Here is a 23738-nt window from a genome sequence, read left to right on the forward strand (position 1 = left end):
TTCTCATGGAGCAAGCAGCAGAAATATTCCTTCTCCATCATCTTTACTCTCTCATCCTGTACACAGGGTCATACCCATGAAAAGCAAACATCTGTGGTCCCGATGTGAGATGTCTTTTTCTTGTGCCTGACCCTCAGGAGCAGTCCTGATGATTGTCACTGGATTTGGCAGTGGTCCTCACTGCTGCCCCTCAGTCGTCAGCCTTCTTTGCACTGTTTGCACACTGGCAAAGCTTTTGCTCCTTTCCAGCAGTTGAGGATCTGGCCCAGGGTGACATGCAAGAGTCAACCATCCAGGACAACCTAAATCAAAATGCATCACTCATTTCACAGCCATCCCAACGTTCTTTTGTGTCACCAGTGTTAGGAGGTTTGTAGATGCAGGCTAATTGAAAACAGCTCATTGCTGTTTTGGCTGTCAGGCTTAGCTGCAGGAGAAGAAACTGAATGCTGGAGGCCAGGTCCTGACAGCCAGAACTGCTTTTCATACTCTTTTTTCAAACTTACTTTTCTTTTCAGCTTCAACATGCATTATGTTCAAGTTTTTAGATTTTAAGTAGCTTTATTTAATGACTTCTTCCTGTTGCCTTTAGGAGATTGAGTGTATAAAGAGACTGCTTAAATCCTGGTATGCTGGATGTGCTCTCCTCCCTAATGCTGTGGTGTCTTAAAGGGTTTGATATTTCACTGGCTGATGCAGTGGTGCTCTTGCAACAGAACCTCTGAGCCTCCTTTTGCTACTTAACACCCAAACAGCTTGGGGTGTGCCTGTAACAGATCAATGGTGTGAGAGCTGTACCATGCACGAGCAGGCTGATGTCTAGCAAGGATCATGTCAGCTCTGTGGGTTTGTTCAGAGTGACAGTTCAATGTGTGTTCACAGCCCAGCCAGGTCTCAAAGGCTGCTGCTGTCTTGCTTCCTGAGTGCTGCAGGTTGTTTGTCAGGTCACTTGTAGTGCCATGGCACTGATGCACCACAGAGGACACTTGGGGGGGGGTTCCTTCATGCTGAGTTGTAATTACAGGCTGGAATAGCCCCATCTGGAGCTCCAAGGTGTTGTCACTATTCTGGTATCATCACAGCCTGGATTTAGATAAAGAAAAGTAGAATCTTAACTAAAATATTTGATGCTGGCTCATAGCCTCTACTTTCAAGTGTGAGCTCTGGAGCCAGGAGAGCATTTGGTGCAGGGAAGCAGAGCAGTTCCTGGCAGCTGGAATCCTCAGAAGCAGAAGTGAAGGCACAGAGGGCTGTGTGAAGTAGCCAGAGAGGTTGGAGTGGAGCTCTCAGTGCAGCAGCTGCAGGAGTGCCAGGGGAGAGGATCCTGCTGCCCTCTGTGTCCCTGGGTAGCTGCAGCTGACACAGGGAAGAGCTCTGCAGTGTGTCCAGTGCTTGGAAGCTCCTTTGGAGCTGCTGGGATGCAGATAATGGCACAGCTTTTAGGTACTGCCTGAAATGGTATTGCTGGGTGGCAGGACCCTGGAGATGGAGAGAGAGCCAATGTGCAGGGGAGGAAAATGCTTCAAAACAGGTGTTCTTTGGTGATCAGTCCATGCCACACATGACATGAAATGCCTTGATAATAACCTAAGCAATAGTTAAGAAATCCCTGCAAAACAGCATCTGCTTTGTCTGTTATTGATTGTTACAGATTATAGATATCTGTTATAGATTTGCTTTTAACATATAGATTGTTGGGGATATTGAACTTGCCTCTTGACAAGTCCTCCTTGGATGTGGATGGTCTGCCTGCAGCCATGGGCTGTGCCAGGTATTTTAAAGAAGGCAGCTTCCCTTGTCCCTGCTTTTTGCCATGCTTGGAAGGTGAGTTTGCTGTGACTGCCAGAAGCTACTGGGTTAACATTTTATGCACTTAAGAGATAATCTAGTGTTGACTCAAGACATGATGCTTCAGTGTGACTTGAAGGCTTGAAACCCTGCTGTCAAGATACACTAAAAATACTCCCTCATCTTCCTGCTGAGCAGCATTTGGCACCAGGAGCCTGGGAGTGATCTCTGTGTGTCAGCTGGGCTGGCTCTGCCCTGGGGTGCTCAGCCCCGGGCCCTGCCACCTCCTCCCTTGGCATTAAGCAGGTTGAGAGTGAGCAGTAGCTGGGAAAGAGCTGACATTTCTCCTGGGGTTGTGGTGTGGGATGTTTCCCCTCAAGCGAGTAGAAAGTGAGTGCTGTTTGTCACAGCTGCTGGATGATGGAAGAGCTGCTTTCTGGAAGGAGCTGATGGAAGAACTGCTTATTCATTGGGAGTTCTGGAGAACTGCTGGCAACATCTGCACGTCATGCTCAGTGTGTTTTGTGGGGGTGACAAAGGTCTCTGAGAGCTTTGCTTTGCCGCTGCTGGGCAGGATGGTGCTGGCACCATGTGTGGACTGGAGAAGATTTACACTAATTCCAAGAGTCTCTACAGGTTTAATCACCTTCTCCAGCTGCAGCATGGAGGTTATTTCCTTGAAGGATGGATTGTGTCTCAAGCTAAATCTGGTGGGTGCTGGCTGGTGCAGGGATGGCTGAGCTCTGAAGGCAGCTCCAGTTCAGAGGCACAGCCCAAGAAGACACATCCAGCTCTGTTGTATCACCTTTATCTCATGTTCCAGTAGTGACTAAAAGACCCTTCTCTACTGAATGTGTAGGTGCAGAAGACAAATTATAAACTCTTCAGCAGGGACTAAAAGAGGTGGTAAAATTTAGAATCATAATTAATTCTTACATCTCAACCAGTATGGGCTTGTTTTAACTGCTAAGCACAGTGACCTGCCCAAGTCTGATCCTGAATCATGGCCAATTTGTATAAATTCTCACTTCTGGCTTCTGGCAATGACAGAGTGTCCTTCCAAGTAGCCATTAGTTTGTGAGCCAGCCTGTTTGATTTTGGGGTGAATCATCAAGCAGTAAATGTGTGATGTGACATTTGACTGCCGTGTTTTGCTCTTTCAAGCGTTAGTCACACGAGAGCTCTGCTTCCTTGCCTTCCCATTTTGGTTTCTCTCTCTCCACACTGGGCTGTGGCACCCAGTGCTTCCTGGATAAGGTGTCACCTCGATAGTTTTTGGTAAAGGCCAAAGCTTTGTGCTGTTTGTGACCTCAACTGCTCCACACAGAGTTCCTTCTCCCAGCAGAGGAGAAGGCTGCAGCAGGGTAGCTTGAATGGGATATTGTTCCTCCTCAGACAGGAGGTCAGGCACGTTGGTGGCTTCCTGGGATGCCTTTGTGCAGCTGCAGTGCAAGGGCCTGGGTTTAGGAGGTTTGCTGTGGCCCTCAGTTGTGCCTGTATTGCAATAGATGCTGCTGCTCCCTGAATTGTTTCTTTCACCAAAATCTGAAGGAATGAGGCAAATTATTGGCTGTAGTCCAGGCAGAGATAACACTGGGTCAATGTTTGTAGCCAGGCTACTGTTGTCCCATGCACTTCTCGTTGGCAGATCTTTTTCCTCTTGCCAACAGAAGTGTTTCTTTTTTTCCCTTAGGCCCCAAAGACTTTTACTGTGCATACTCTGCAGCTCCTTGGAATGAAGTTCCCTTTTCCCTGCATCAGTGCCTTTCTGTACCCTAAATATGCATTTGGTCCCTCCCACATTGTTCCTTGTATATTTTATCTTGCTTTGTGGTTAGTGGGAAGCTGGTATCTGATCTGTTCAAAGCACGTGGATTATTGTGTCTGGTGTGTGCAGACTCTGCGGTTCCCTTCAGCACTGAGACCAAGCAGTGGGAGGGACTGCAGGATGAAATTACTTTTTCCTAGAAGGCCTGAATCTGCAGAGGAGTATTTATGTATCATTAGAACTGCTCAAAAGCTGCTCCAAATGCTTCCACTTCTTACATAAAAGTGATGAGGTGTCTTTATATTGCTTCTCATCATCTCTTTTCAAAGGGATGATGATCTGGGCATCTTCAGCTCAAAACCTGGTATTGTATCTCCTCCTCACTTGCTTTCCTCTGAACACAGAGGTTCCTTTTTCCTGGCAACCTGCACATGGCTGTAACATGACCTTGAAGAATCTCATTAATTAATACAGATTTAAACATTGTCTGATCAAGAAAATTTGAAGCGTTTTAGCACAAGGATGAAGTCTTACCCTTGTCACTTATTCAGGTAATATTGGCTATAAATTCTGTCTACATCAGGTGCATCACAATTAAGTTTCTTTGTGCTCTACACGGTGTTGTTCCCCCCCCCCAGCTTTTGCACTCCTGAAGTCCCATCTAACAGAAGCTGCCTCTGGAAGCACATGGAAGCCGCTCAGGACCCAGCAGGCTGGAGGGAGCTGCCTCGAGGTGTGCAGGGGGTCTGGCTGCTGAGGTGTTTTGTTTCCTGCAGTAATTCAGTGGTTACACATCCCTGTTGTTGTGCATTCCTGAGGCCTCTGTGGTGTAATTGATTTCAAGGTCACTTCCTAGAAAACCCTGCCAAGGAGAAACAGGAGGAGCTGTTATAAAGATCCTGCCTGCTGGCCATGTCCTGTGGGTCCTGTAGGAACCAGCAGTGACACAGCTCTTAAAGTGGAGGGGCAGGAGCACTCTGGCACTGTCAGGATCTCTGACACCCTGGAACTGGGAATGTGCAGGACTTGCAGAGGGCTCCTGCTCTGCAGGGGAAGGGGCTGAGTGGGTGGAGTAGGGGGGGTGTAGAGGAGGGTAATTTCCTCTTTTCTCTGTGGCTGTGAGGCTTTAGAATGTCACTTTTGGGGTTTGACACTTGTGGTTTTGTATAATTTGTTCTTGTTTGGCATCTGGCTGACCTTTGGAGTAATCTCTTCTCACAGATGTGGCGTTTGTGTTGGTTATTGTGTATTTAACCAACAGTTTAGAACAATTTCAAGCATGGCTTCTTGTACTGTTCTCAAACTCTCTTCTCACAAGCTGATTTTCACTTACCAGTGTTGGTCCCATAATCCATTTGGGATGGATATTTACCAGATCGGGTAAAACCACTTGGACACATTTCCCAGGAGATCATGGGGCAAAACCTTGGTCAGAGCATTCTGCTGATTTCACAGTCAGCCATATCACTATTCATGATTGCTCCTTGTAATTAATCATTTGTCAGCTTCAGTGACACTAAGGGGTCTTTGCTGGGATGCAGAGGTCACTGTAACCAGTTGGAAATATCCTTATCCTAGTTTGGGCTCCCTTCAGTGTGAATGGAAAATCTGACACTACTGAACCTTTGAGATCTTTGACTTTCCTGCATGTTTTAACTTTTCAGCTAGAAATTGTTTCACTTGTAATTTTTTTTCATTTAATTTCTTCTTTGTTGAATTTTTTCATTCCAATGAACTATATCTAAATGCTTATTTCTTCTTTATATTCAGATGCACCCAAAAATAATTGGTTATAGTTCTAAGCAAAATATCTTGATGAGTTCAAACAGATTCCAAATCCCTCTGTCTTCACTCTTGTGAAATTTAATGTTTAATTTCAGTTTCAGGACTGCAGAGATTTACATGACACTTTGAACTATTGGTCACAGTCCACTATAACAAAAGCACTGATTTTTGCAATAATTCTTTTGTCAGAAATCTGACAAATTGGATTTCGGGAAGGACACTGGTGGGCCTGAGCCAGCACCTCTTGTGAAATGGTTGGTTTGGGTGTGAGGTGTTAATCCCAGTGGGATTTAGAGGAAGGGAGGGAGTGGCTTCATGGCACCATTAATTTTATATTTTTTATATATATATATTTGATCCTGTTGGAGACTTCAGTCATCACAGTGTCTGCCTGAACTGCAGACCCACAATAGACCCACTTTAGCACCCAGTGGTGGCACAACACTGCTGTTGTTCCTTCTGGGAAGGGAGAGGCACAGAAGGGAGAGACAAATCCTAGTTGCTGTATCCTGCTCAGGGCAGAATTCCTGCAGCGAGGAGCTGAAAGAGCAAGTGCAGGCAGCCAAAGCATTAAAACAATTAATACAAAATACTCTGTGCCTTTTATTTCTCTGGGGTGTTCTGTTGTCCACCTTGGACTCTGCAAAAGCCCAGAGGAGGAGACATAACTGATGATGGCTTGAAAAAACTTAAGTATTTCTCTGTCTTTATAAGCTCCCTCAGTTTCCCTGTTGGAGCAGCAATGGACTGTTGCACAGTGATTTTGAGAAGAGGATGCTGGGCACAGAAATGGGCTGCTCTCCTGCTCAGCTCAGAGTCTGCAGAGATGGGAAGTCTGGGTGCTCCGGGAACAGCTTTGCTGTGACTGCAGCGTGGGGCTTCAGCTGTCCTTCATGTGATCTCAGGCATCTTCCCTGCTGTATTTTTAGAGCTGTTGTGCAAAGAAGATTAGCAAAGGACTTAATATCGATGTGGATATGGATTCTTTCTCAAATATGGCAATGTTCCCCCTATTTAGGCGATGTGTTTGGGCTGGTGTCACAGTTATATCACCAGGCTGTGCACTGCCATGTGCTTCTGCCCTGGCCTCTCTTCCTACTCCAGATGCTGTTTAGCTGACTGAAATAGTGGCTGCACTCTTTGTCCTGGTCTTAGTTTTGCTGGATCTAATGACAGTTTATTAGGGAGCCTGTCTCCAGCTGGATCAGGTCCATATTTAGTGGAGAAAGAAACAGCTGGGAGTTGAGATCCAGTGGTTTATCTTCAGATGGGAGCCACAGACACCTGGATTCAGTGGTGGTTTCAGACTGGCTCTTGTGGTCTCTCTGTGGTGAGGGGGCACCTACAGGTAAAGCTGTTCAAGTGAAGCCTTTGGAGGGTCCACTAGAACAGCTCTTGTTTGTTTGGAAACTCCCTCAAATGTTCCTGGCACAGCTGCACCCCTGAAAGAGCAGAATCCCAGAATGGTTTGAGTGGGAAGGGACCTTAAAGCCCATCCCATCCCATCCCATCCCATCCCATCCCATCCCATCCCATCCCATCCCATCCCATCCCATCCCATCCCATCCCATCCCATCCCATCCCATCCCATCCCATCCCATCCCATCCCATCCCACCCCCTGCCATGGGCAGGGACACCTTCCACTGGCCCAGGCTGCTCCAAGCCCCATCCAGCCTGGTCTTGGACACTTCCAGAGATCCAGGGGCAGCCACAGCTTCTCTGGGCACCCTGTGCCAGGGCCTGCCCACCCTCACAGGGAGGAATTTCTTCCTAACATCTGATTTAAACGTGTCCTCTTTTAGTTTAAGACTCTTTCCCATTGTCCTATCAAACTGCCCACCCTTGCTGTGCAGTTAATTGGGGCAGCCTTCTCTCAGGGAAGGGCTTTCAGTGACACTTTTTGCAGGTGTGTTAAGGGGGTGTGTATGGAGTGACATGGGACAAACAGCTCAAAAATAGTTGCTAAATATTCTGGTATCCCTGTGGCCTCAGCATGCACTGTCTGACCACTGGGACTCCAGTAACAGAGTGGGTGGCCTGGAGGGACACCTTTTGTATGGGCTGGAGCAGAAGAGACCAGCAAGGTGAAGGCTTTGGCCTCAGGATAGCCTTGGATGGTGGTTTGGAGTCTGGAGGGTTGGGAGAGGACAGGTGGAAGCACAGATAGGAAGTGTTAACTCTGCCTGAGGAGATGAATGTGCTGGCAAGTGCAGGGAAGAGAGCAGGTACTGAGGGGTGCAGCCCTCCTGCCATGTGGCCCTGGAGCAAAGGGCAGGGTACCAGGAGAGGAGAGCTGGGAGTGTCCTGTGGCACTGCCTGACACAGATCCATGAACTACCATCCTAACAAATTAAGCTGCTTAAAGCAGTGAGTGTGCTCCTCTTGGCTGGAGCCAGGTGGATCTGTGCTGGAAACAGTCACTTAACAGGGGAATTTTGGATTTATCTAATCTGGTTTTGTTATTCCTGTGATGAGGAGTGAAAAGCACGGGTAGAAGAATATGGGAAGAGTTCTCTGGGAAGTGTGGCAAAGCAAGCAGAACGTTGCTGAGGGACTGGGAGAGCAAGGTTTCAAACCTGCATGCTTTGTTCTGGCCGGGACTCCAGCTGGCAGCTGCCTGCACTTCCCTCCTGATACTGGAGCAACACAATAATCTGAAATAACTTCTTTCCCGTCCAGAGGTCCGGGAGCAGGAGATATGGAATGTGTCCTTAAGTGCCTGGGCTATTTTGGGAGCAGGGGACATGAATCCGTGCAGGGGCATCCAGGCTTTGAATTGCTGTGGTAACGGGGAGCGTGGCGCTGGCAGCCTGGCCCAGCTCCAGCATCAGCACATCAATGTTTGCTTTTGGGGCAGAGAACTCATGAATATTTTTATTTTTCTGTGCTTTATAAAATGGTGGTGTCTTCTGGAAGATGGGAAGATGACAGCAGTTCCTAGAGAAATTGCCTTGGAATGATGGCAGAAACACCTTATGATGAAAATGTGGAGCTCTGAGAGTGCAGTGGAGGGAGAGCACAGGTTCTCCTCCTGCAACAGCTGCAGTGGAAGTCTGGGCAGCTTGTGCAGCAGCCACATATTTACAACAGCAACACAACATGCAAGAGGTTTTTCAGAAATCCAAGGAAAAACATTGCATCCTGCAAACATCTTGGGATATAATAAGAGATGGAGAAGTTAGGGAAGGAGCAGCAACAGTAGGTTGTAAGTTACTTGTAAGTAACTTGTTGATGCAAGTTAACTTTGCTGCAAGTGCCAGGGAAGACTGGAATTCTGCTAGAGCTGATAAAGAAGCTTTGGAGAAAGGAAGGATGTGCTAATTAGAACAGGGAAGATTTCAGAGCCAGGACAGAATTGTTATAGAAATGGATAAATTGAGGCAAAGTGAGTAGCTAATAATTGGTGGTCTCACCCTTGATAGTTTAGGGCAACCAGAACTGTTTGGCACATCACGTTTTAAGGCTCAGGAATATTAAATAGTTTTTAGTATCTTCTTCAAACAGACAGTATTGACCCAGAGATTATAAAATTCAAGTCTTTAGCCAGCAGAAGTTAGCAGAGCTGTGTTTGCTTTTGCTGGTTAGGAACTTCCTGATGTTGAAGTGATGATTCCCTTCCTAGTATTCTTCAACAACGGGATTCTGTTTCTACTTCGTGTGAGAAGGAAATGTTATGTTAGGACATGCTTGGCTTGTGACTGACACAGTGCTGTCCCTGCTTGTAACTACTCTGCTTTAACTTCACCTCTGAGAAAACTGGAGCCAACTCAGGGCTTCAGGGGCCTCTTTTTTGTTGGATTTTCACTGTAAGGGAATTAATTAATTCAGAAAGAGTTAAAATTGATTTACCCAGAAGTAAATTTACTTTATTTTCACTTTTAGGCCTATGAGAAGCGCTTTCCAACATGCCCAGAGATCCCAGTCTTCCTGGGGAGTGAAATCCTGCACGAATCCAGGAGTGAGGACGGAGCCATCCATGTCATTGAGCGGAGCTGCAAGCTGAATGTGGATGCTCCCCGGCTGCTGAAGAAGGCAGGTGGAACCTTGGGAGCAGAGAGGCCTGGATTTTGTTGGCTGGCTCAGATAGTTAAATGCTCCTCAAGTTAACTCTTTTCTCTCTGTATTTCCCTGCTCCTCTTCAGATTGCAGGGGTAGAGTATGTCTTCTTCATCCAGAAGAACACTGTGAACTGGAGAGAGAGAACGCTCCGCATCGAAGCCCACAACGAGACCTTTGCCAACCGTGTCGTGGTCAGGGAGACCTGCAGCTACTCAGTGAGAGCTCTGCTTTGGCTGTCTGTGCTGGGAGGGGTGGGAATTGTGCACTCACACACAGGGTGAAGGTGCCTGAATGGGTTTGAGCACCTCTGCAACACTGGACTGTGGTTGGAGACTCTCAGGCTGGAAAGGCTCTTGGGTCCTGAGTGTGGGCTTGTTCAGTTGCTTTGGAGAGGGACAGGAAGGGCCTGGAAGGACAGGACAAGGAGGAATGGCTTCCCAGTGGCAAACTGGATATTGGGACAGAATTGTTCCCTGGGAGGGTGGGCAGGCCCTGGCACAGAGTGCCCAGAGCAGCTGTGGTTGCCCCTGGATCCCTGGAAGTGCCCAAGGCCAGGCTGGATGGGGCTTGGAGCAGCCTGGGCCAGTGGAAGGTGTCCCTGCCCATGGCAGTGGGTGGAACAAGATGGGCTTTAAGGTCCCTTCCAAACCATTCTGTGATTTCATAGGGCTTGAGAAACTCCTTTAGATTGGTTGTGATTCTCTGCTTGGAGTGAAAGTGGAAAACAGAGTTGGTGCTCCAGAACTGCTGGTATTCTCTCAGTTTCTTTTTGATTGGCATTCAGGCTAACAAAAACATCTAGAGCTTGGGCATGTATATAAATCTGGGTATCTAGAATTAAACCCTTACTATTCATTACTATAAGGGCCTGAGTGAAGTCTGGCAATTAATTTTGCCCACAAAAAAGTGAAAGTTTTAGCACCTTGTTTGTCATTATTTTCATGCTCTAAAGATTTGGAGAAAGGACTTGAGCCTGATCTGTGGCCTGGGCTGTCTCCATTTGAGGCTGTTTCTGTGCTGTTTCACTGTAATGGTGCTCTTAGGACCCAGTCACCATGAAATAGCCTCAGCTGTTTCTGGAAGCAGTCAGATCCTGCCTGTTGTTCCTCACACAAATGTCCAGATCCTGTTACTTACCTGCCCTCTTGGCCACTGGACAGCAGCTTGGCTTCTCGGGACTAAGCAGGCTGTAAGGAACTTCAGGCAAGAGGAGGAATGGAAAAGCTGTGAACATTTTGGATGGTGACGGTGTTCCTGAGCCAGAGATCCCTTGGTGGCTGCATGAGGCTTCCTAAAAACTGCAGTAAATCAAACTTCCATCGTCACCAGAGGCACTGACAGGTCTGAAATGCTCCCAGGTCAACTAGGAGCTTGTTACACTTGCTGATTTTGGCTGTGTTCTTAGGAAGGAAACGTCAGCATCTGGGCTTTGAGGGGAACAGGGTAGGAGCTGCTGGCTGCATCCTCAAGATGGTTCCCTGCTCTATTTTTGCCAGTTCCCTTTTCCCTGCCAGAGTGCACCGGAAGCAGGTTTATTCTCATCTTTCCTTTTCTGCAGTGTTCTCTGAGGCAACTTGGAGAAATATGATCCTGCTCCTGCAGTTACTTAATATCTCCCCAAGGAATTTGTCCTTTATGGTATCCTTGTGTGGGGGCTGGAGTTGTTTTTCTTTCATGTCAGTTTGTGAACAGCAGCACCTACAGAGAGAAGGCAGAGTCCCCTCAGGAAAGGGTTAAGTTTAAAGGAGGAAAAGATTTTACCATATACAGAGTAACAGAGGGGAAATAAGGGAAAGGTGTGTGCTGAGCTGACAGTGGGAAAACTCCCTGCTCTGCCATGTCCCCAGTGTTTTGGGGAGAAGGCTGATGTTAGTGGCTGAGTCTCCCATCCAAAACTAAAACGAACCCTGGTTTGCATCTTTCTTCCTTGCAGGTGTAGGAGTTTTAATTGCATGTTCCACAAGGCCATCCCTTTCCATAAAGAGACCTTGACATGATGGTTTGAAGTGGGCAGTTCCACTGCTATTTTAGTGCAGCTTTTGCTACTACAGTTCAGGTCTGCTGGGGCAGAGATGGGTTTAAATCTTGATTTCCTTGTGCATGTGAAGAATGTTGGGTTAGCAAAAGTCTGGATGTTCAGTTCTCCATGAATTCTCACGATGGGAATGAACCTGGCTGGTCAATCCAGGTCTGGCAGTGCCTCCTCTGCCCCCTCACTCTGTAGCTGTGGAGGTTAAGCAGCCAGTGTGGTGCCAGGGCCATGAGCCACTTGGCACCATCCCAGCTGTGTGTTCCCCTGGCTGTAGGTCCACCCTGAGAACGAGGAGTGGACGTGCTTTGAGCAGTCGGCCTCTCTCGACATCAAGTCCTTTTTTGGCTTCGAAAGCACAGTGGAAAAGATTGCCATGAAGCAGTACACTTCCAACATCAAACGGGTAAGGTGGGCTTCCCTGGCTGCCAGAACACCCCAAATCCTCTATTTGCCTTTCTGTAAACAGACCCAGTGTAGTTTTGTGCCCTTGCTTATGGCTCTGAAATGCCCCAGTTGGGCAAAGGAAGAAAAAGCCGGTGTGCAAAGAGCACAGAAAGATCTGCTGGCTGGAATGTGTCTGTGCAGGGATGGAGCAGGCTGTGCCAGAGGAGGGTGGCAGTGGATGCTGTGGGTGCCAGGCTCCTCGGACACTGAGGACACTGTTCTTGTGCAGGAAGGGGAAGTTCTGGGTGAAAATCAGCGCCCTGTGTCTCCAGAGCTCGGGCTTGGGTTAGTGGCCCATTCCTCTGGGCTGCAGAGGAGCAGGGCAGCTAACTGGGTTTGGGAGCAGGGGGATGGGGTAAAAGTGCTCTAAAGGCAGCTGCATCCATAGACTGGGATTTGCCTGGCCATTATTGTAATTCATCGTTCATAGGGGCCTTCCACACTGGATGTTTTTTGACAGGATCGTGGGGATGGAAGGAGAGCTTTCCCCTGTTTATCCCTAGCAGCATTAGTCATCTCTCCTGAGGAAACTCCTGCACCTTGCTGGCTCTGGAGGAGGCTTTTTCCTAATGAGAGTTCTCCCCTTCAGGGCAAGGAGGTGATTGAGCACTACCTGAAGGAGCTGATCTCCCAAGGGATCACGTTCATCCCTCGCTGGAGCCCTCCCGCGGCGAAGGATGAGCGAGCCCCGGCTGTGGGACCGGACCCTGGTGACATCCTGCTGGATTCTGGGGCTGCTGGCACCAGCAGGGAGCAGGCTGAGAGCCCCTGCCCTCCCTCAGAGGCTGCCAGCCCTGACGGTAGGCACTGCCCAGGCAGCAGCTCTCAGTCAGTAGCACTGACCAAGGAGCTTATTTTCATTTCTCTTGGCATCAGGTTTTTCATCTGGAGTGTGGGGGAGGAGGAGGGAAAGCTATTTTCTTTTTTCAAGAAAAACAAACAATGGAACTGTTTTTTCCCTAAAACAAAAAAGCCATGCAGGCAGTATGTTTTGGTGCTTAGAAAAAAAAAATCAGGCTTGATCAGCTCTTTAAGGTATTTTATACTTTAAACTGGAGAAGGTGTCTTCAGTATGGAATTAAATATTTTATCTCTTCTAAAATTAATAGTCTTGGGGACAGGTTTGGATGGCTTTTGGCCCTGTATCAGGCCAAGACAAGCTTTGTGGAATGTCTCCTCATGCCTTTTTCCCACAAAATGCCTGAATCAAACTTCATCTTTCTGTGTGTTGGTCTGATGATATCTTCTAGACTAAATAAAATACTTCTCTGGCAAAAAGAAATAGCAGGCACCTTTGAATCCAGAGCTGTTGTAATAGAAACAGTTGTTGTCATTCCTGAGAAGGAAAGGCAGCACTTGTTTTGCTGAGTGTAACTAGGGAAAAAGCTTGGAATTTGGAAATATCAGTAGTTCTGCTCTCACCTGATCTCTGGGAGTTTTCCTGGAAGAAGATGGGAATCCACAGAGAAGCTGATTAGGAGAAATGTTTGAGATTAAAGTTAACCTCAGAGTGGTGGGTCCCATCTAGCAGAAGAGGAGAGTAGCCCTTATTTTTCTGCCCATACTCCTGTTCAGGAAGGGATCGCCTTCCCTGGGCGTGCTCCCCACCTTGCTAGCTCTGGGGGTTCCATGGAGTGTCTCACTTCCAAATGCAGTTTCTGTATTCTCCTGCTCATCCTGTGGGTGTCCAGGCCTCTTTTCGCAGGTGATGGCATCTACTGAAAACCTTGTACCTGACAAAGAGCCAGCTCTGAGGTGTCCCCAGCCCTGCTCCCTGTGTCTTCCAGCCCAGCTGCTGCCTGGGCTGCTCCCCCCAGCTGCCCTGTTCTGCTGGCTGGCAGCTGCCAGCCCTGGGTGGCACATCCCTCTGTCCCTCAGGGCTGGCAGTCGCCAACCCCTTGTCTTTTGTCTCTGAGCTGGAGGGGCCTGGAGCTGCTGGTGTGCACAGGACTTGTCCCCCTGCCAAAAGCCTCCCTTGCTGTCAGAAATGTGTTGTTGTTCTCGCTTTGTCTCTGGTGTCCCTGGGCAGAATAATGGCTTGGTGTTCCAGCGAGCCTCTTGTCACTGCAGTTGTGCGTGAAATTTGGGACACATGGAGATGGAAGTGCCCTGGAAGTGGAGTGGTTGGTGAGCTGAGTGCCAGAGCTCATGATAGATCTTTTAAAGCTCCTGCTGGAGCAGTTCAGGCCTGAATGGAATACTGGTGTTCTCAGAGACAGGTGGAGTGATCCAGTTGTGATACAGCAGGTGCTGCCTGTGGCCTCGTGCCCCAATCACCGGGAGAGTGTCCCCCAATCTCTCCCTCCCTCCTTCCAGCTGCTGGAATGAGGCTTCTGAGCAATTCCCATGTAAATCATAAGGAACCTGATGTGTAGAAACAACTGCCCATCTCCCTCCTGGCTGTGCCAGTCTGCTCTGAGTTGTTGTTTCCTCCCTCCAGCTGACAAACTGGACGCTGATTACATCGAGCGCTACCTGGGCCAGCTCACCCCGATGCAGGAGAGCTGCCTGATCCGCCTGCGCCAGTGGCTCCAGGAGACTCACAAGGGAAAGGTGGGTAGGGCGGGCACAGAGGGGCACCCAGGGGGGTCCCACCTGAGATGGGGCACCCTGGATGCACAAATACACTGGGGAATGAGAGGCTGGAGTGTGACACCACAGGAAGGGACCTGGGGGTCCTGGTCCATGCTGAGCTGAATGTGACTCAGCCTTGGCAGCCCAAAGGGTCCCCGTGTCCTGGGAGCATTGTCCTGCTCTGCTCTGTGCCAGAGTGGCCTCACCTCAAGTCCTGGACACCACAATATCAGAAGGATCTAAAGCTGTCAGAAAGTGTCCAAAGGAGGGACACGAGGATGGGGAAGGGTCTCAAGGGGAAGCCATAGGAGGAGCAGCTGAGAGCACTTGGCTTGTTCAGCTGGAGAAGAGGAGATGAAGCACAGAGCCCACCTGAGCAGCTCTGGTCTCTGCTCTCCGTGACCAGGGACAGGACCCAGGGAATGGCTGGAGCTGTGCCAGGGCAGGGTCAGGCTGGAGATCAGGGAAAGGCTCTTTCCCCAGAAGCTGCTGGGCACTGCCCAGGCTCCCCAGGGAATGGGCACGGCCCCGAGGCTGCCAGAGCTCCAGGAGCGTTTGGACAGCGCTGCCAGGGATGCCCAGGGTGGGGTTGTTGGGTGTCTGTGCAGGGCCAGGGGCTGGATCCATGATCCTTGTGGGTCCCTTCCTGCTCAAGGAAATTCTGTGGTTCTCTGATTTTTCCCTGAAAAGCAGCACAGGCACTGAGGGACAGTGAGGCACTGAGGCACTGCTGGAATGTCCAGAAGCTGCTCGGGCTCCCTTTGGTTAAAGGAAAGTCTCTGTCAGACTGACAGGGTAACTGGTATGTGGCTGGGAAAAGAAAGGGTTTAGAGCAGCTTGAATGCCTCAAGAGGGGTTTAACTCCAGATTTCCTGATGGAGAGGGGATTAGGAGGGAAGGAAAGAAGGACCAAGAATAGCACCAGCGAGAGAAGTTGGGTGGGCTGAATAGATAAAGGGTTCTTAGGAAGAGGAGCAAGTGATCCCCCTTGGAAGCAGATAACAGCTGGGTGAGGTTTCAGCAGTAGAAGCTCCCTGGCTTAGAAGGAAACAGCTCAGTCAGTCAGGATGGGTCAGGTGAGGTACTCTGCATTCCTGGGTTTGGGAAGATTTTAATTCTTTTTCCTTTACCTGGCCTTTCCAAAAGAGACTGCTGCTTACAAGGGGCTTTGGCAGTCCTTTCTGCATGCTGTGCTGTATGTCTCAGAGCTGAGCATGTCTCATCTGAGTACAGAGAGTCTGAACATGATTTAGAATGCTGTATTTTCTTGGAAAAGTGAATGTGAATCACCCGTGTAGAAACAAAATGTAGCAAAGATTCAGTGCTGTAGTTCTGCTGCTGTTGAACTCCTGAAGTTCCCCCGTGTGTGAGCAGGCAGGTGGGTTTTGTTGGTACCCAGGAATGTGGATGGAGAAACAGCTACCAGAAAACCTCAGGCTGAAGAGAACAGGAGGTGTTGGGGCAGTGTGAGAGGCTCCCAGCAGCTGATATGCACCAGACACCAACAATGCTGAATGTTGAATTGTAAGAGCTGATAAATTCCCACCACCAAATATCTGCCAAAGCTGGCCAAGGCCACTGGTGTACAGTGGCATCAACAGCAGGTTGGATAACTTGGACCATGTCCAGAAGGGTGGTGGCTGCTGGATGCAGGTAGAGACTACAGGAATATCTGTATGATGTATAATATATATACTGAATATATATGTATATATACTGTGTATATATACACACCTGATGGAGCAAAGGGCTGTGACACCTCCCTGCCAGCTGCTCTCATGTCACTGTGATGCTCTGCCTGTGAGTAGGGAGCTGGGGCTGGGCTCCCAGCCAGCCAGGGGGTGGTGAGTGAGCTGTGTGAGCAGCTCCCTGCTCACAGGAACAGCTTCACCAAGAAAAGGGGCTCTGCTAAACACTGCTTTTGATCTGTGTCTGCCTATGATCCAGCCTCCTGTCAGACAGGAGGCACCAGACAGGTGGGCAGGCAGGGGTCAGTCCCCAGGTGTAACTGTGCTCTGAGACAGAGGACAGGAGGCTTTTCATGGAGACCTGTCCAGTGAAATGGTGTGGGCTCTGTTGGGGTAGGAGATACCTCACCCAGTGGGTCCTGGATGGGAGCAAGACAGGGAGGCTTTATCCCTGGTGTGCCCTGCAAGGATCCTGCTTTCAGCTGGAACAGGCACCACCTAAACCTTTCTTCTGTGGGTTGGTTTTCCCCCCTCCATATCAGAGGTTGAGGAATGGAAGCTGGAGAAGGAAAACGTGAGAGCACACGAGCAAAATGTGGAACAACTGCCCCTTGGGTGCTTGGAGCTGGGCAGGGAGTGGCAGCCCTTGTTCCCTGTGCTGTGCTGGGAGCCTTGGGAAGGTGCAGCTGAATCCTGAGCTCTGGGGACACTGGCAGCTGCCTCAGGCCTTTGGGTGGCCTTTGTGGGCCTTTTCCCCAGGGGAATCTGGGCACACAGGAAGGGAGGTGCTGGCTATTGAAACTTCATCCTGAACCCCCTGACTGCTCAGCTGCTTGCTTCTCCTGATTCCCTGATAGCCTGACAGAGCAGGTCAAACTCAGGAGCTTATCCTGCAAGGCTGGGGTTTTCCCTGGAGAGGCTCTTGCCTTCCTGTGGCAATCAGTTCTTTTAATTCGGAGCAGGGGTGGCCTTATTCCTCTGTCAGAAATTATCAAAAAATAGATCTGTTTCTTGGAAAATGGCCCTTCTTATTTTTGTCTTCTGTCCTGTTTCACTATCCCTTCCCTGTTCCTTCCAAAGCAGACATTACCTTTACAGTCAGATACATTGCTGCTTAAAAAATCTGAAGAGTTTAAGGAACAAACTGCAAATGGTGTTAAAATTGCAGCAGCTCAAAGCTCTGTTCATGGCTTTGCACTGTGCAGGAGAGTGCAGCACTTTCACCAGTGAATACAAAAGCAGGCTGAAATTAAACCTTCGTTTGCTTGCACGTGGGAGTTACTGCTTTGGTTGGACAAGGATAAAAGACTAATTCCACTGTGGAGTTGTGTCTCCTTGGAGCTTCCTGCCTTTGGTCCAAACAGAAGTGCTGGATTTGCCTCTTGCCTGGAGCTGTTTACAGGGGAGGCTTGGAACATGAAAAGTAGCAAACCTTCCACCAGCCATCCCCTTTCCTGCAGAGATCCTGGGGCTGCTGTGGGTGTCTGGGCTGGGTCTGATGAGTGACAGCTGCCTCTGAGCAGCAGGAACACAAACCTGAATTATCTGATGAAAACTCTGCTGGCTTTTAAACTTGCTGTGATACAGAGTTCCTCTAAATACTCTTGGGATCCTCTTTGGGATGGCTACCCTCTCCTTTCCAGGATGTACAGATGCAGTGTTAGAACCAGTATCAATCTCCCCCCTGCTCCTCAGGTGCTTTAGGCTTGGTTTAGGCTGCCTGAACTCTGCCCCTTCTTTAGGTGAGTCAGTTCTGACCATCTCTTGCTTGTGAATCCGAGATTGCTCCCTCCTGACATAGCTGCCAGCCTTGCTTTCTTCCCAGCTTTCTGATTCCCTGAGCATGGCTTTGGACAAACAAAGGAGCTTTGACTCCTGGACATGGGGGTTTGTGTCCCAGCAGGGCTGGGAGTGCTCGGGTTGTGCTAGCAGAGTATGGATGCTCTGGAGGAGAGAATCCCTGCTCCACAGAGCTGGAATTTTTAATGGAAACTTGTAGAGAATGAGGCCAAGCACTTTTGGGGAAATTAGAGTGAGGGGCTGGGAATCCAGCAGCACGTGCAGGTTTAATCCAGTTGGATTTGCAGCTGACAGGCTCTTAGGCAGATTTGGCACTTCTGTGGAATCCGCCAGGGTCATTGTTAATTCCTGCTGCTTGGCATTCCTGGCAAGTTTTCTTTGATTCCTCAGCTAAAGAGGACAGGGCAGATGTGGAAGGAGATTGGAAGAAGCCATTCTGCAGACTTGCTTTGGAAAGCTTTTGTGCCTGTGATGTTAGAATTACTGACAGTGCTGACATGAGTGATCGGGAGAGAGTGTGTTGTAGTTTTGGTTGATTTGGACCAAGAGTTACTGTGGTGTGGTGGAACAGGGAAGCCTTTGGAAGCACTCAGCAGCTTTCCTGTTCAAACAGCAGCAGCAGGGCCTGCACAAGAGCTGGAATTGGTCCTGGTGGCATCATTCAGGCTGCAGAGCTGTGATTCCCCTCCAATGCCTGGTGTGGTTCACATGTTACCTGTGTTTGTTACCTGTTGCCATCCCGTGCTGCTTTGCCCTGGGCAGGTGAACTTGCAGCTCCCTGACTTTCACACGGTATTTTGGTGCTCCTTGTGGATCACCGGCCAAGGGAAACGTCAGCCAGCCCGGGGTTTGCTGGGGCTCCTGGGAATTGCACTGGGGAAGGGCTTCCCACAGGCAGTGACTCGGTCACTTCTTTTGTGCTCCTGGCACCCTCTGCTGCTTCCAGCTGGGTTAGCGAGGGAGGCAGAGTGGGAGTTTAATGTTTGCTGTCTTAGTTTTAAGAGATTAAAAAATGGTGTAGAGTGTGCAGCCTCGTCTGCAGGCCAAATGGAACATTCCAGTCCTGATGCTGGGACTTTCTCTTCTTGCAGATCCCCAAGGATGAGCACATCCTGCGGTTCCTGCGTGCCCGTGACTTCAACATCGACAAGGCACGGGAGATGCTGTGCCAGTCGCTGTCCTGGCGCAAGCAGTACCAGGTGGATTTCATCCTGCAGTCCTGGAGACCCCCGGCCCTGCTGGAGGAGTACTACACCGGGGGGTGGCACTACCAGGACAAAGGTGAGGCGCTGCCCCTGGCACAGGCTGGTTCTGGCACCACACCAGTGAGCCGGGATGTTGAAGAGAGCTGTATGGACATTTGAAAAGTTAACAAAGCAATTCAATGCCTGTGAGCAGCCACTCTGCTTCCCTGTAATTGTATTTCCTCTGCACACATCCGGCAGATCAGTCAGTGCAAAGCAATTTCTCTGAAAAGGTTGCTTTTGGCAGTGATTTTTATCCTTTCAAATATTTAATGTGGCTTTTGAATATGGTATGAGAGTGATGCCTGGGGGACTAAAATGCTCCCCTCTCGAAACCCTTTGTTTTGAAGATGGGCGGCCGCTCTACATCCTCCGCCTTGGCCAGATGGACACCAAGGGTTTGGTGAAGGCCCTGGGAGAGGAGTCCCTGCTGCGACACGTGAGCTGTGCCTTCGTGTGCCACCTGTTCCCCTCGGGGTGTTTGGAAGTCTTGTCATGGGGCATCAGGAATCCTGGAGTGGTTTGGGTTGGAAGGAACCTTAAAAGTAACCAAGTCCCACCCCCTGCCATGGCAGGGACACCTTCCACTGGCCCAGGCTGCTCCAAGCCCCAATGTCCAACCTGGCCTTGGACACTGCCAGGGATCCAGGGGCAGCCCCAGCTGCTCTGGGCACCCTGTGCCAGGGCCTGCCCACCCTCCCAGGGAACAATTCCTTCCCAATATCCCATCCAGCCCTGCCCTCTGCTATCTGTATTTTTTTAAAATAAGATCTCCAGGCCATCGTGGTTCCTTGGCCATGCTCGGGCTAATCCCTGTCTGTGCTGGCTTTGATTCCAGGTTCTGTCCATTAACGAGGAAGGACAGAAGAGATGTGAGGAAAACACCAACATCTTTGGCCGCCCCATCACGTCAGTATAATTGGTTTTCCTGAATGCTTGCAGACTTTCCCTGCCACAGTGAAGGATGCTGCTGTGGTTTGGGGTGATGTCCTTGGGGTTACAGTGCAGACAGCAGTGTGTGTTACGGGCTCTATGGGGACCACAGACATATATAAATTTATTTGTTAGACTGAAATGCAGACAAATCCTGCAGTTTCATTGGAAAGCAAGCATTGATCCTTCCTTATATCATTTTCATATCCCATCTCAGATTAATTTCATCTTCCTGTCTTGGTGATTTTAATCCACATCTTTGAAATTCAGGGTTTTTATTTAAATACAGGAGCCTGTCTGCCAGATTCCACCTTCATTTAAAATGCATTTTTACATTATTTTTAGCAATAGGCCTGCATACCTTCACCCTCTTCCAGAGTTACAGATGTTCTTGCCCTTGGGGTTGGGTGTCTGTGTTACCTGGAGCTCACCTGGATTTGGGTGTCTGCTGCCTGAGTGGAGGTGTGCTTTTTATTGGAACTGCTGGTGTCCCTTGTTGGCTTCCCTGGATCCCCCACAGGCTGTGGGGTTACTGTGGATCCTAAACTGAGCAGCCACCACATTCCAAAGTTCTGACAGCTCTTTTCCTGCCTGTTTATTTTAGATCCTGGACTTGCCTGGTGGACTTGGAAGGGCTCAATATGAGGCATCTCTGGCGGCCTGGGGTGAAGGCCCTGCTCAGGATCATTGAGGTGGTGGAGGACAACTACCCCGAGACCCTGGGGAGGCTCCTGATCGTGAGAGCACCACGGGTCTTCCCCGTGCTCTGGACCCTGGTGGGTGAAACCTGGGCTCTGCAGGATCACTGGCACTTGTGCAGGTTCACAAAGAGCTACATCAGCAGAGGCAGGGAGGGAGAAACTCCAGGCAGCTTGTGGTGAGCTCCTGAAGAGGCCAGAGCAGAGCCAGGCCGTGGGGTTCCTGTAGCTCACGGGGTTCTAGTGACTGCCATCCACCAGGACAGGATGAGAAACCTAAATCCCACCCCATTCCACCCAAACTTGGTGGGTTTTCGTATAGATGGGAAAGGACAGGTATCTTTTAGTCTCAGGCTGTAGGGCACTGAAGGGTAGTAAGTAGTAAATAATAAATCTGGTTCTGCCTGGTGCCTGCTGGCTGCTCTGGCAATGTGAGAAAGTGGTTGTTACATTTCTTGTGAGGTTTATAGGTGAGGCAGTGACTGTAGGCTTTCCTGTACATGAAGCAGAAAGTGCTGTGAGATGATGATACAGAGAGAGAGAACACTTTCCATTTGTTATCCCTTTCTTTGGGAAATGCCTCAGAGCTGTGAAGCTCTGCACTCTGCTGAGACCTTCCAGGCTAGAGCCCAAAGCATCGTGGGGAGATGGCTCAGACAGTGTCTCCAGCTGCCCTCAGTGACAGCTGTGTCGTCTGTGCCCTTTGTCTTTCAGGTCAGTCCCTTTATCAATGAGAACACACGGCAGAAGTTCCTCATCTACAGTGGTAATAACTACCAGGGCTCAGGAGGGCTGGTGGACTATGTGGACAAGGACGTGATCCCAGACTTCCTGGGAGGAGACTGCATGGTGAGTTTTCTTTCCTCTTGTGCAGGTGGAATCTGGAAGTGATTCCCTCTTCCTCACCACCTTGGCCTTCCACTGCTTTCTGAGAAGTGTTGAGCCTCTGTGCTGGCCAGGATCCCCCCTGCTCTGGGCACGGGGCAGTTCATTTGGGCACAGGAGGCTGCCCTGCAGTGGTGGTGCTGCCCTGGGGATCCTGGAGCAGGGGCAGAGGGCAGCTCTCTACAGGGAGCTCAGACAAACCCTGGTAGTTCCAGTGAACTCAGAGCCACTGTGCAATCCTGGCTCAGCTGAGGGCTCAGCCCGTGTCTGACAGCCAGCAAGTGTTCCTGGTTCACTGCTGGGACATCCTGACCTCTCCTGTTTGTCTGTGTGACCATTGCAGTGCACTGTCCCAGAAGGGGGGCTCGTCCCCAAGTCCCTTTATCAAACCGAGGACGAACCGGAGAACTCGGATCACATCCGGCTGTGGACAGAAACCATCTACCACTCTGCAAGTGTCCTCAGAGGAGCCCCCCACGAGGTACAGAGCAGAGCTTCCCTGGGCTGCAGGAGCTGCTGGGCTGGGACAGTGATGTGTCCCCTCTGCTGGGGCTCACTGGAGCAGCCAAGGGTTCCCACAGAGGGAGCAGGAGAGGGCTCGGCAGCAGCTGCTGTTCCTGGACAGGATCAGCTGGAAGTGTGGGAGTTAAGAACAGCAGTTTGAGCAGCAGTGTCTCTTATCTCTACTATGGCCTGATCTTCTGTAAGGTCCAGTCTCTTCCTCCTCCTCCTGGGGGAAATAAAGGCCCCTCAGTTTCCCCTCTGACAGTTCAGCTCCCATTCGTAGCTGGGACAGTGATGGGGTTGATAAAGGAAGGTGTGTGCTGGGAACTGCCAGATGGGAGTCACCAGGAAACAGAATGTCCCAAAGAGGAGCAATTAAGTGCCAGATCAGCCCTCTGGCCTCTCTGATGGGGACTGACTGATTAGCTCTTTGCTGTGTCCTGCTTTGTGCCTCAGTTCCACTGAGGTTTTCCTAGAACAAGTAACTCATTTACGAACAACTCTGATATGGGGAGAGAAAGTGAAAACACCTGAGTGGGTGTGGTAGGGCTGGGAATGGGAGTTGGTGTGTGTCCCCCTCAGGAATCAAGACCATCAGCCAGCTGAAGGATTGAGGGGCCAAGTGTGTTTGCCCCAGAGTGGGGAGGAACACACTGCTGCCATCTGAGCACCTGACCCTGCAAGGGCCTTGTTCTGGTCCCTTCTTAGATACTCGTGGAGATCCTGGAAGGGGAATCTGTCATCACCTGGGACTTTGACATACTGAAGGGAGACGTGGTTTTCAGCCTCTTTCACTCCAAACGAGCTCCTGAGCCAAGTCACAAAGAAGCTGCGTCACCAAGCCCGTCTGCTGCAGGGGACAATGTGCAGCTCATCGACAAGACCTGGGTGCTGGGGGTGGATTACAGCCGGGTGGAGTCCCCTCTGGTCTGCAGGGAAGGAGAGAGCATCCAGGTCAGAGGGGTTTGGGTTCTGGCATGGGTTTAGAGTCCTGCAAACTCCAAAGTAATCGGGTGGTAGGGAGGGAACTGATGGCGTGGGAAATGAGGTACTGCTGGAAATGGGGGCTGTGGCCATTCCCAGCAACTGGGGAGGAGGGTTCTGCCCCCTCAGGTGAGACCTCACCTACAGAGCTGCCTCCAGCCCTGGGATCCAACAGCAGAGGGACGTGGAGCTGCTGGAGAGAGTCCAGGGGAGGCCACGGAGATGCCCCAAGGGCTGGAGCCCCTCTGCTCTGGAGCCAGGCTGGGAGAGCTGGGGGTGCTCACCTGGAGAGGAGAAGGCTCCAGGGAGAGCTCAGAGCCCCTTGCAGGGCCTAAAGGGGCTCCAGGAGAGCTGGAGAGGGACTGGGGAGAAGGGATGGAGGGACAGGCCACAGGGAATGGCTTCCCAGTGCCAGAGGCAGGGTTAGATGGGATATTGGGAAGGAATTGTTCCCTGGGAGGGTGGGCCTGGCCCTGGCACAGGGTGCCCAGAGCAGCTGGGGCTGCCCCTGGATCCCTGGCAGTGCCCAAGGCCAGGTTGGACACTGGGGC

The 23738-nt window shown here is 50.2% G+C and overlaps 1 protein-coding gene across 6 annotated transcripts in view; it reads left to right on the forward strand.

The window, feature by feature from the left end:
- Positions 1 to 23738, forward strand: part of SEC14L5 (SEC14 like lipid binding 5) — a 39941-nt gene that overhangs the window by 10766 nt on the left and 5437 nt on the right. For all 6 annotated transcript variants that reach the window (XM_048320500.1, XM_048320499.1, XM_048320503.1 and 3 more), the window contains 12 exons: positions 9225 to 9374; positions 9485 to 9616; positions 11708 to 11836; positions 12467 to 12677; positions 14318 to 14430; positions 19031 to 19220; positions 19534 to 19622; positions 20022 to 20092; positions 20721 to 20892; positions 21529 to 21663; positions 22043 to 22180; positions 22912 to 23157. In XM_048320500.1, coding sequence (XP_048176457.1) covers positions 9225 to 9374; positions 9485 to 9616; positions 11708 to 11836; positions 12467 to 12677; positions 14318 to 14430; positions 19031 to 19220; positions 19534 to 19622; positions 20022 to 20092; positions 20721 to 20892; positions 21529 to 21663; positions 22043 to 22180; positions 22912 to 23157 — 1776 coding nt within the window. The remainder of the gene's footprint in view (positions 1 to 9224; positions 9375 to 9484; positions 9617 to 11707; positions 11837 to 12466; positions 12678 to 14317; positions 14431 to 19030; positions 19221 to 19533; positions 19623 to 20021; positions 20093 to 20720; positions 20893 to 21528; positions 21664 to 22042; positions 22181 to 22911; positions 23158 to 23738) is intronic.

This window comes from Corvus hawaiiensis, chromosome 16, assembly GCF_020740725.1.
Source record: "Corvus hawaiiensis isolate bCorHaw1 chromosome 16, bCorHaw1.pri.cur, whole genome shotgun sequence".
Classification (NCBI taxonomy): Eukaryota; Metazoa; Chordata; class Aves; order Passeriformes; family Corvidae; genus Corvus; species Corvus hawaiiensis.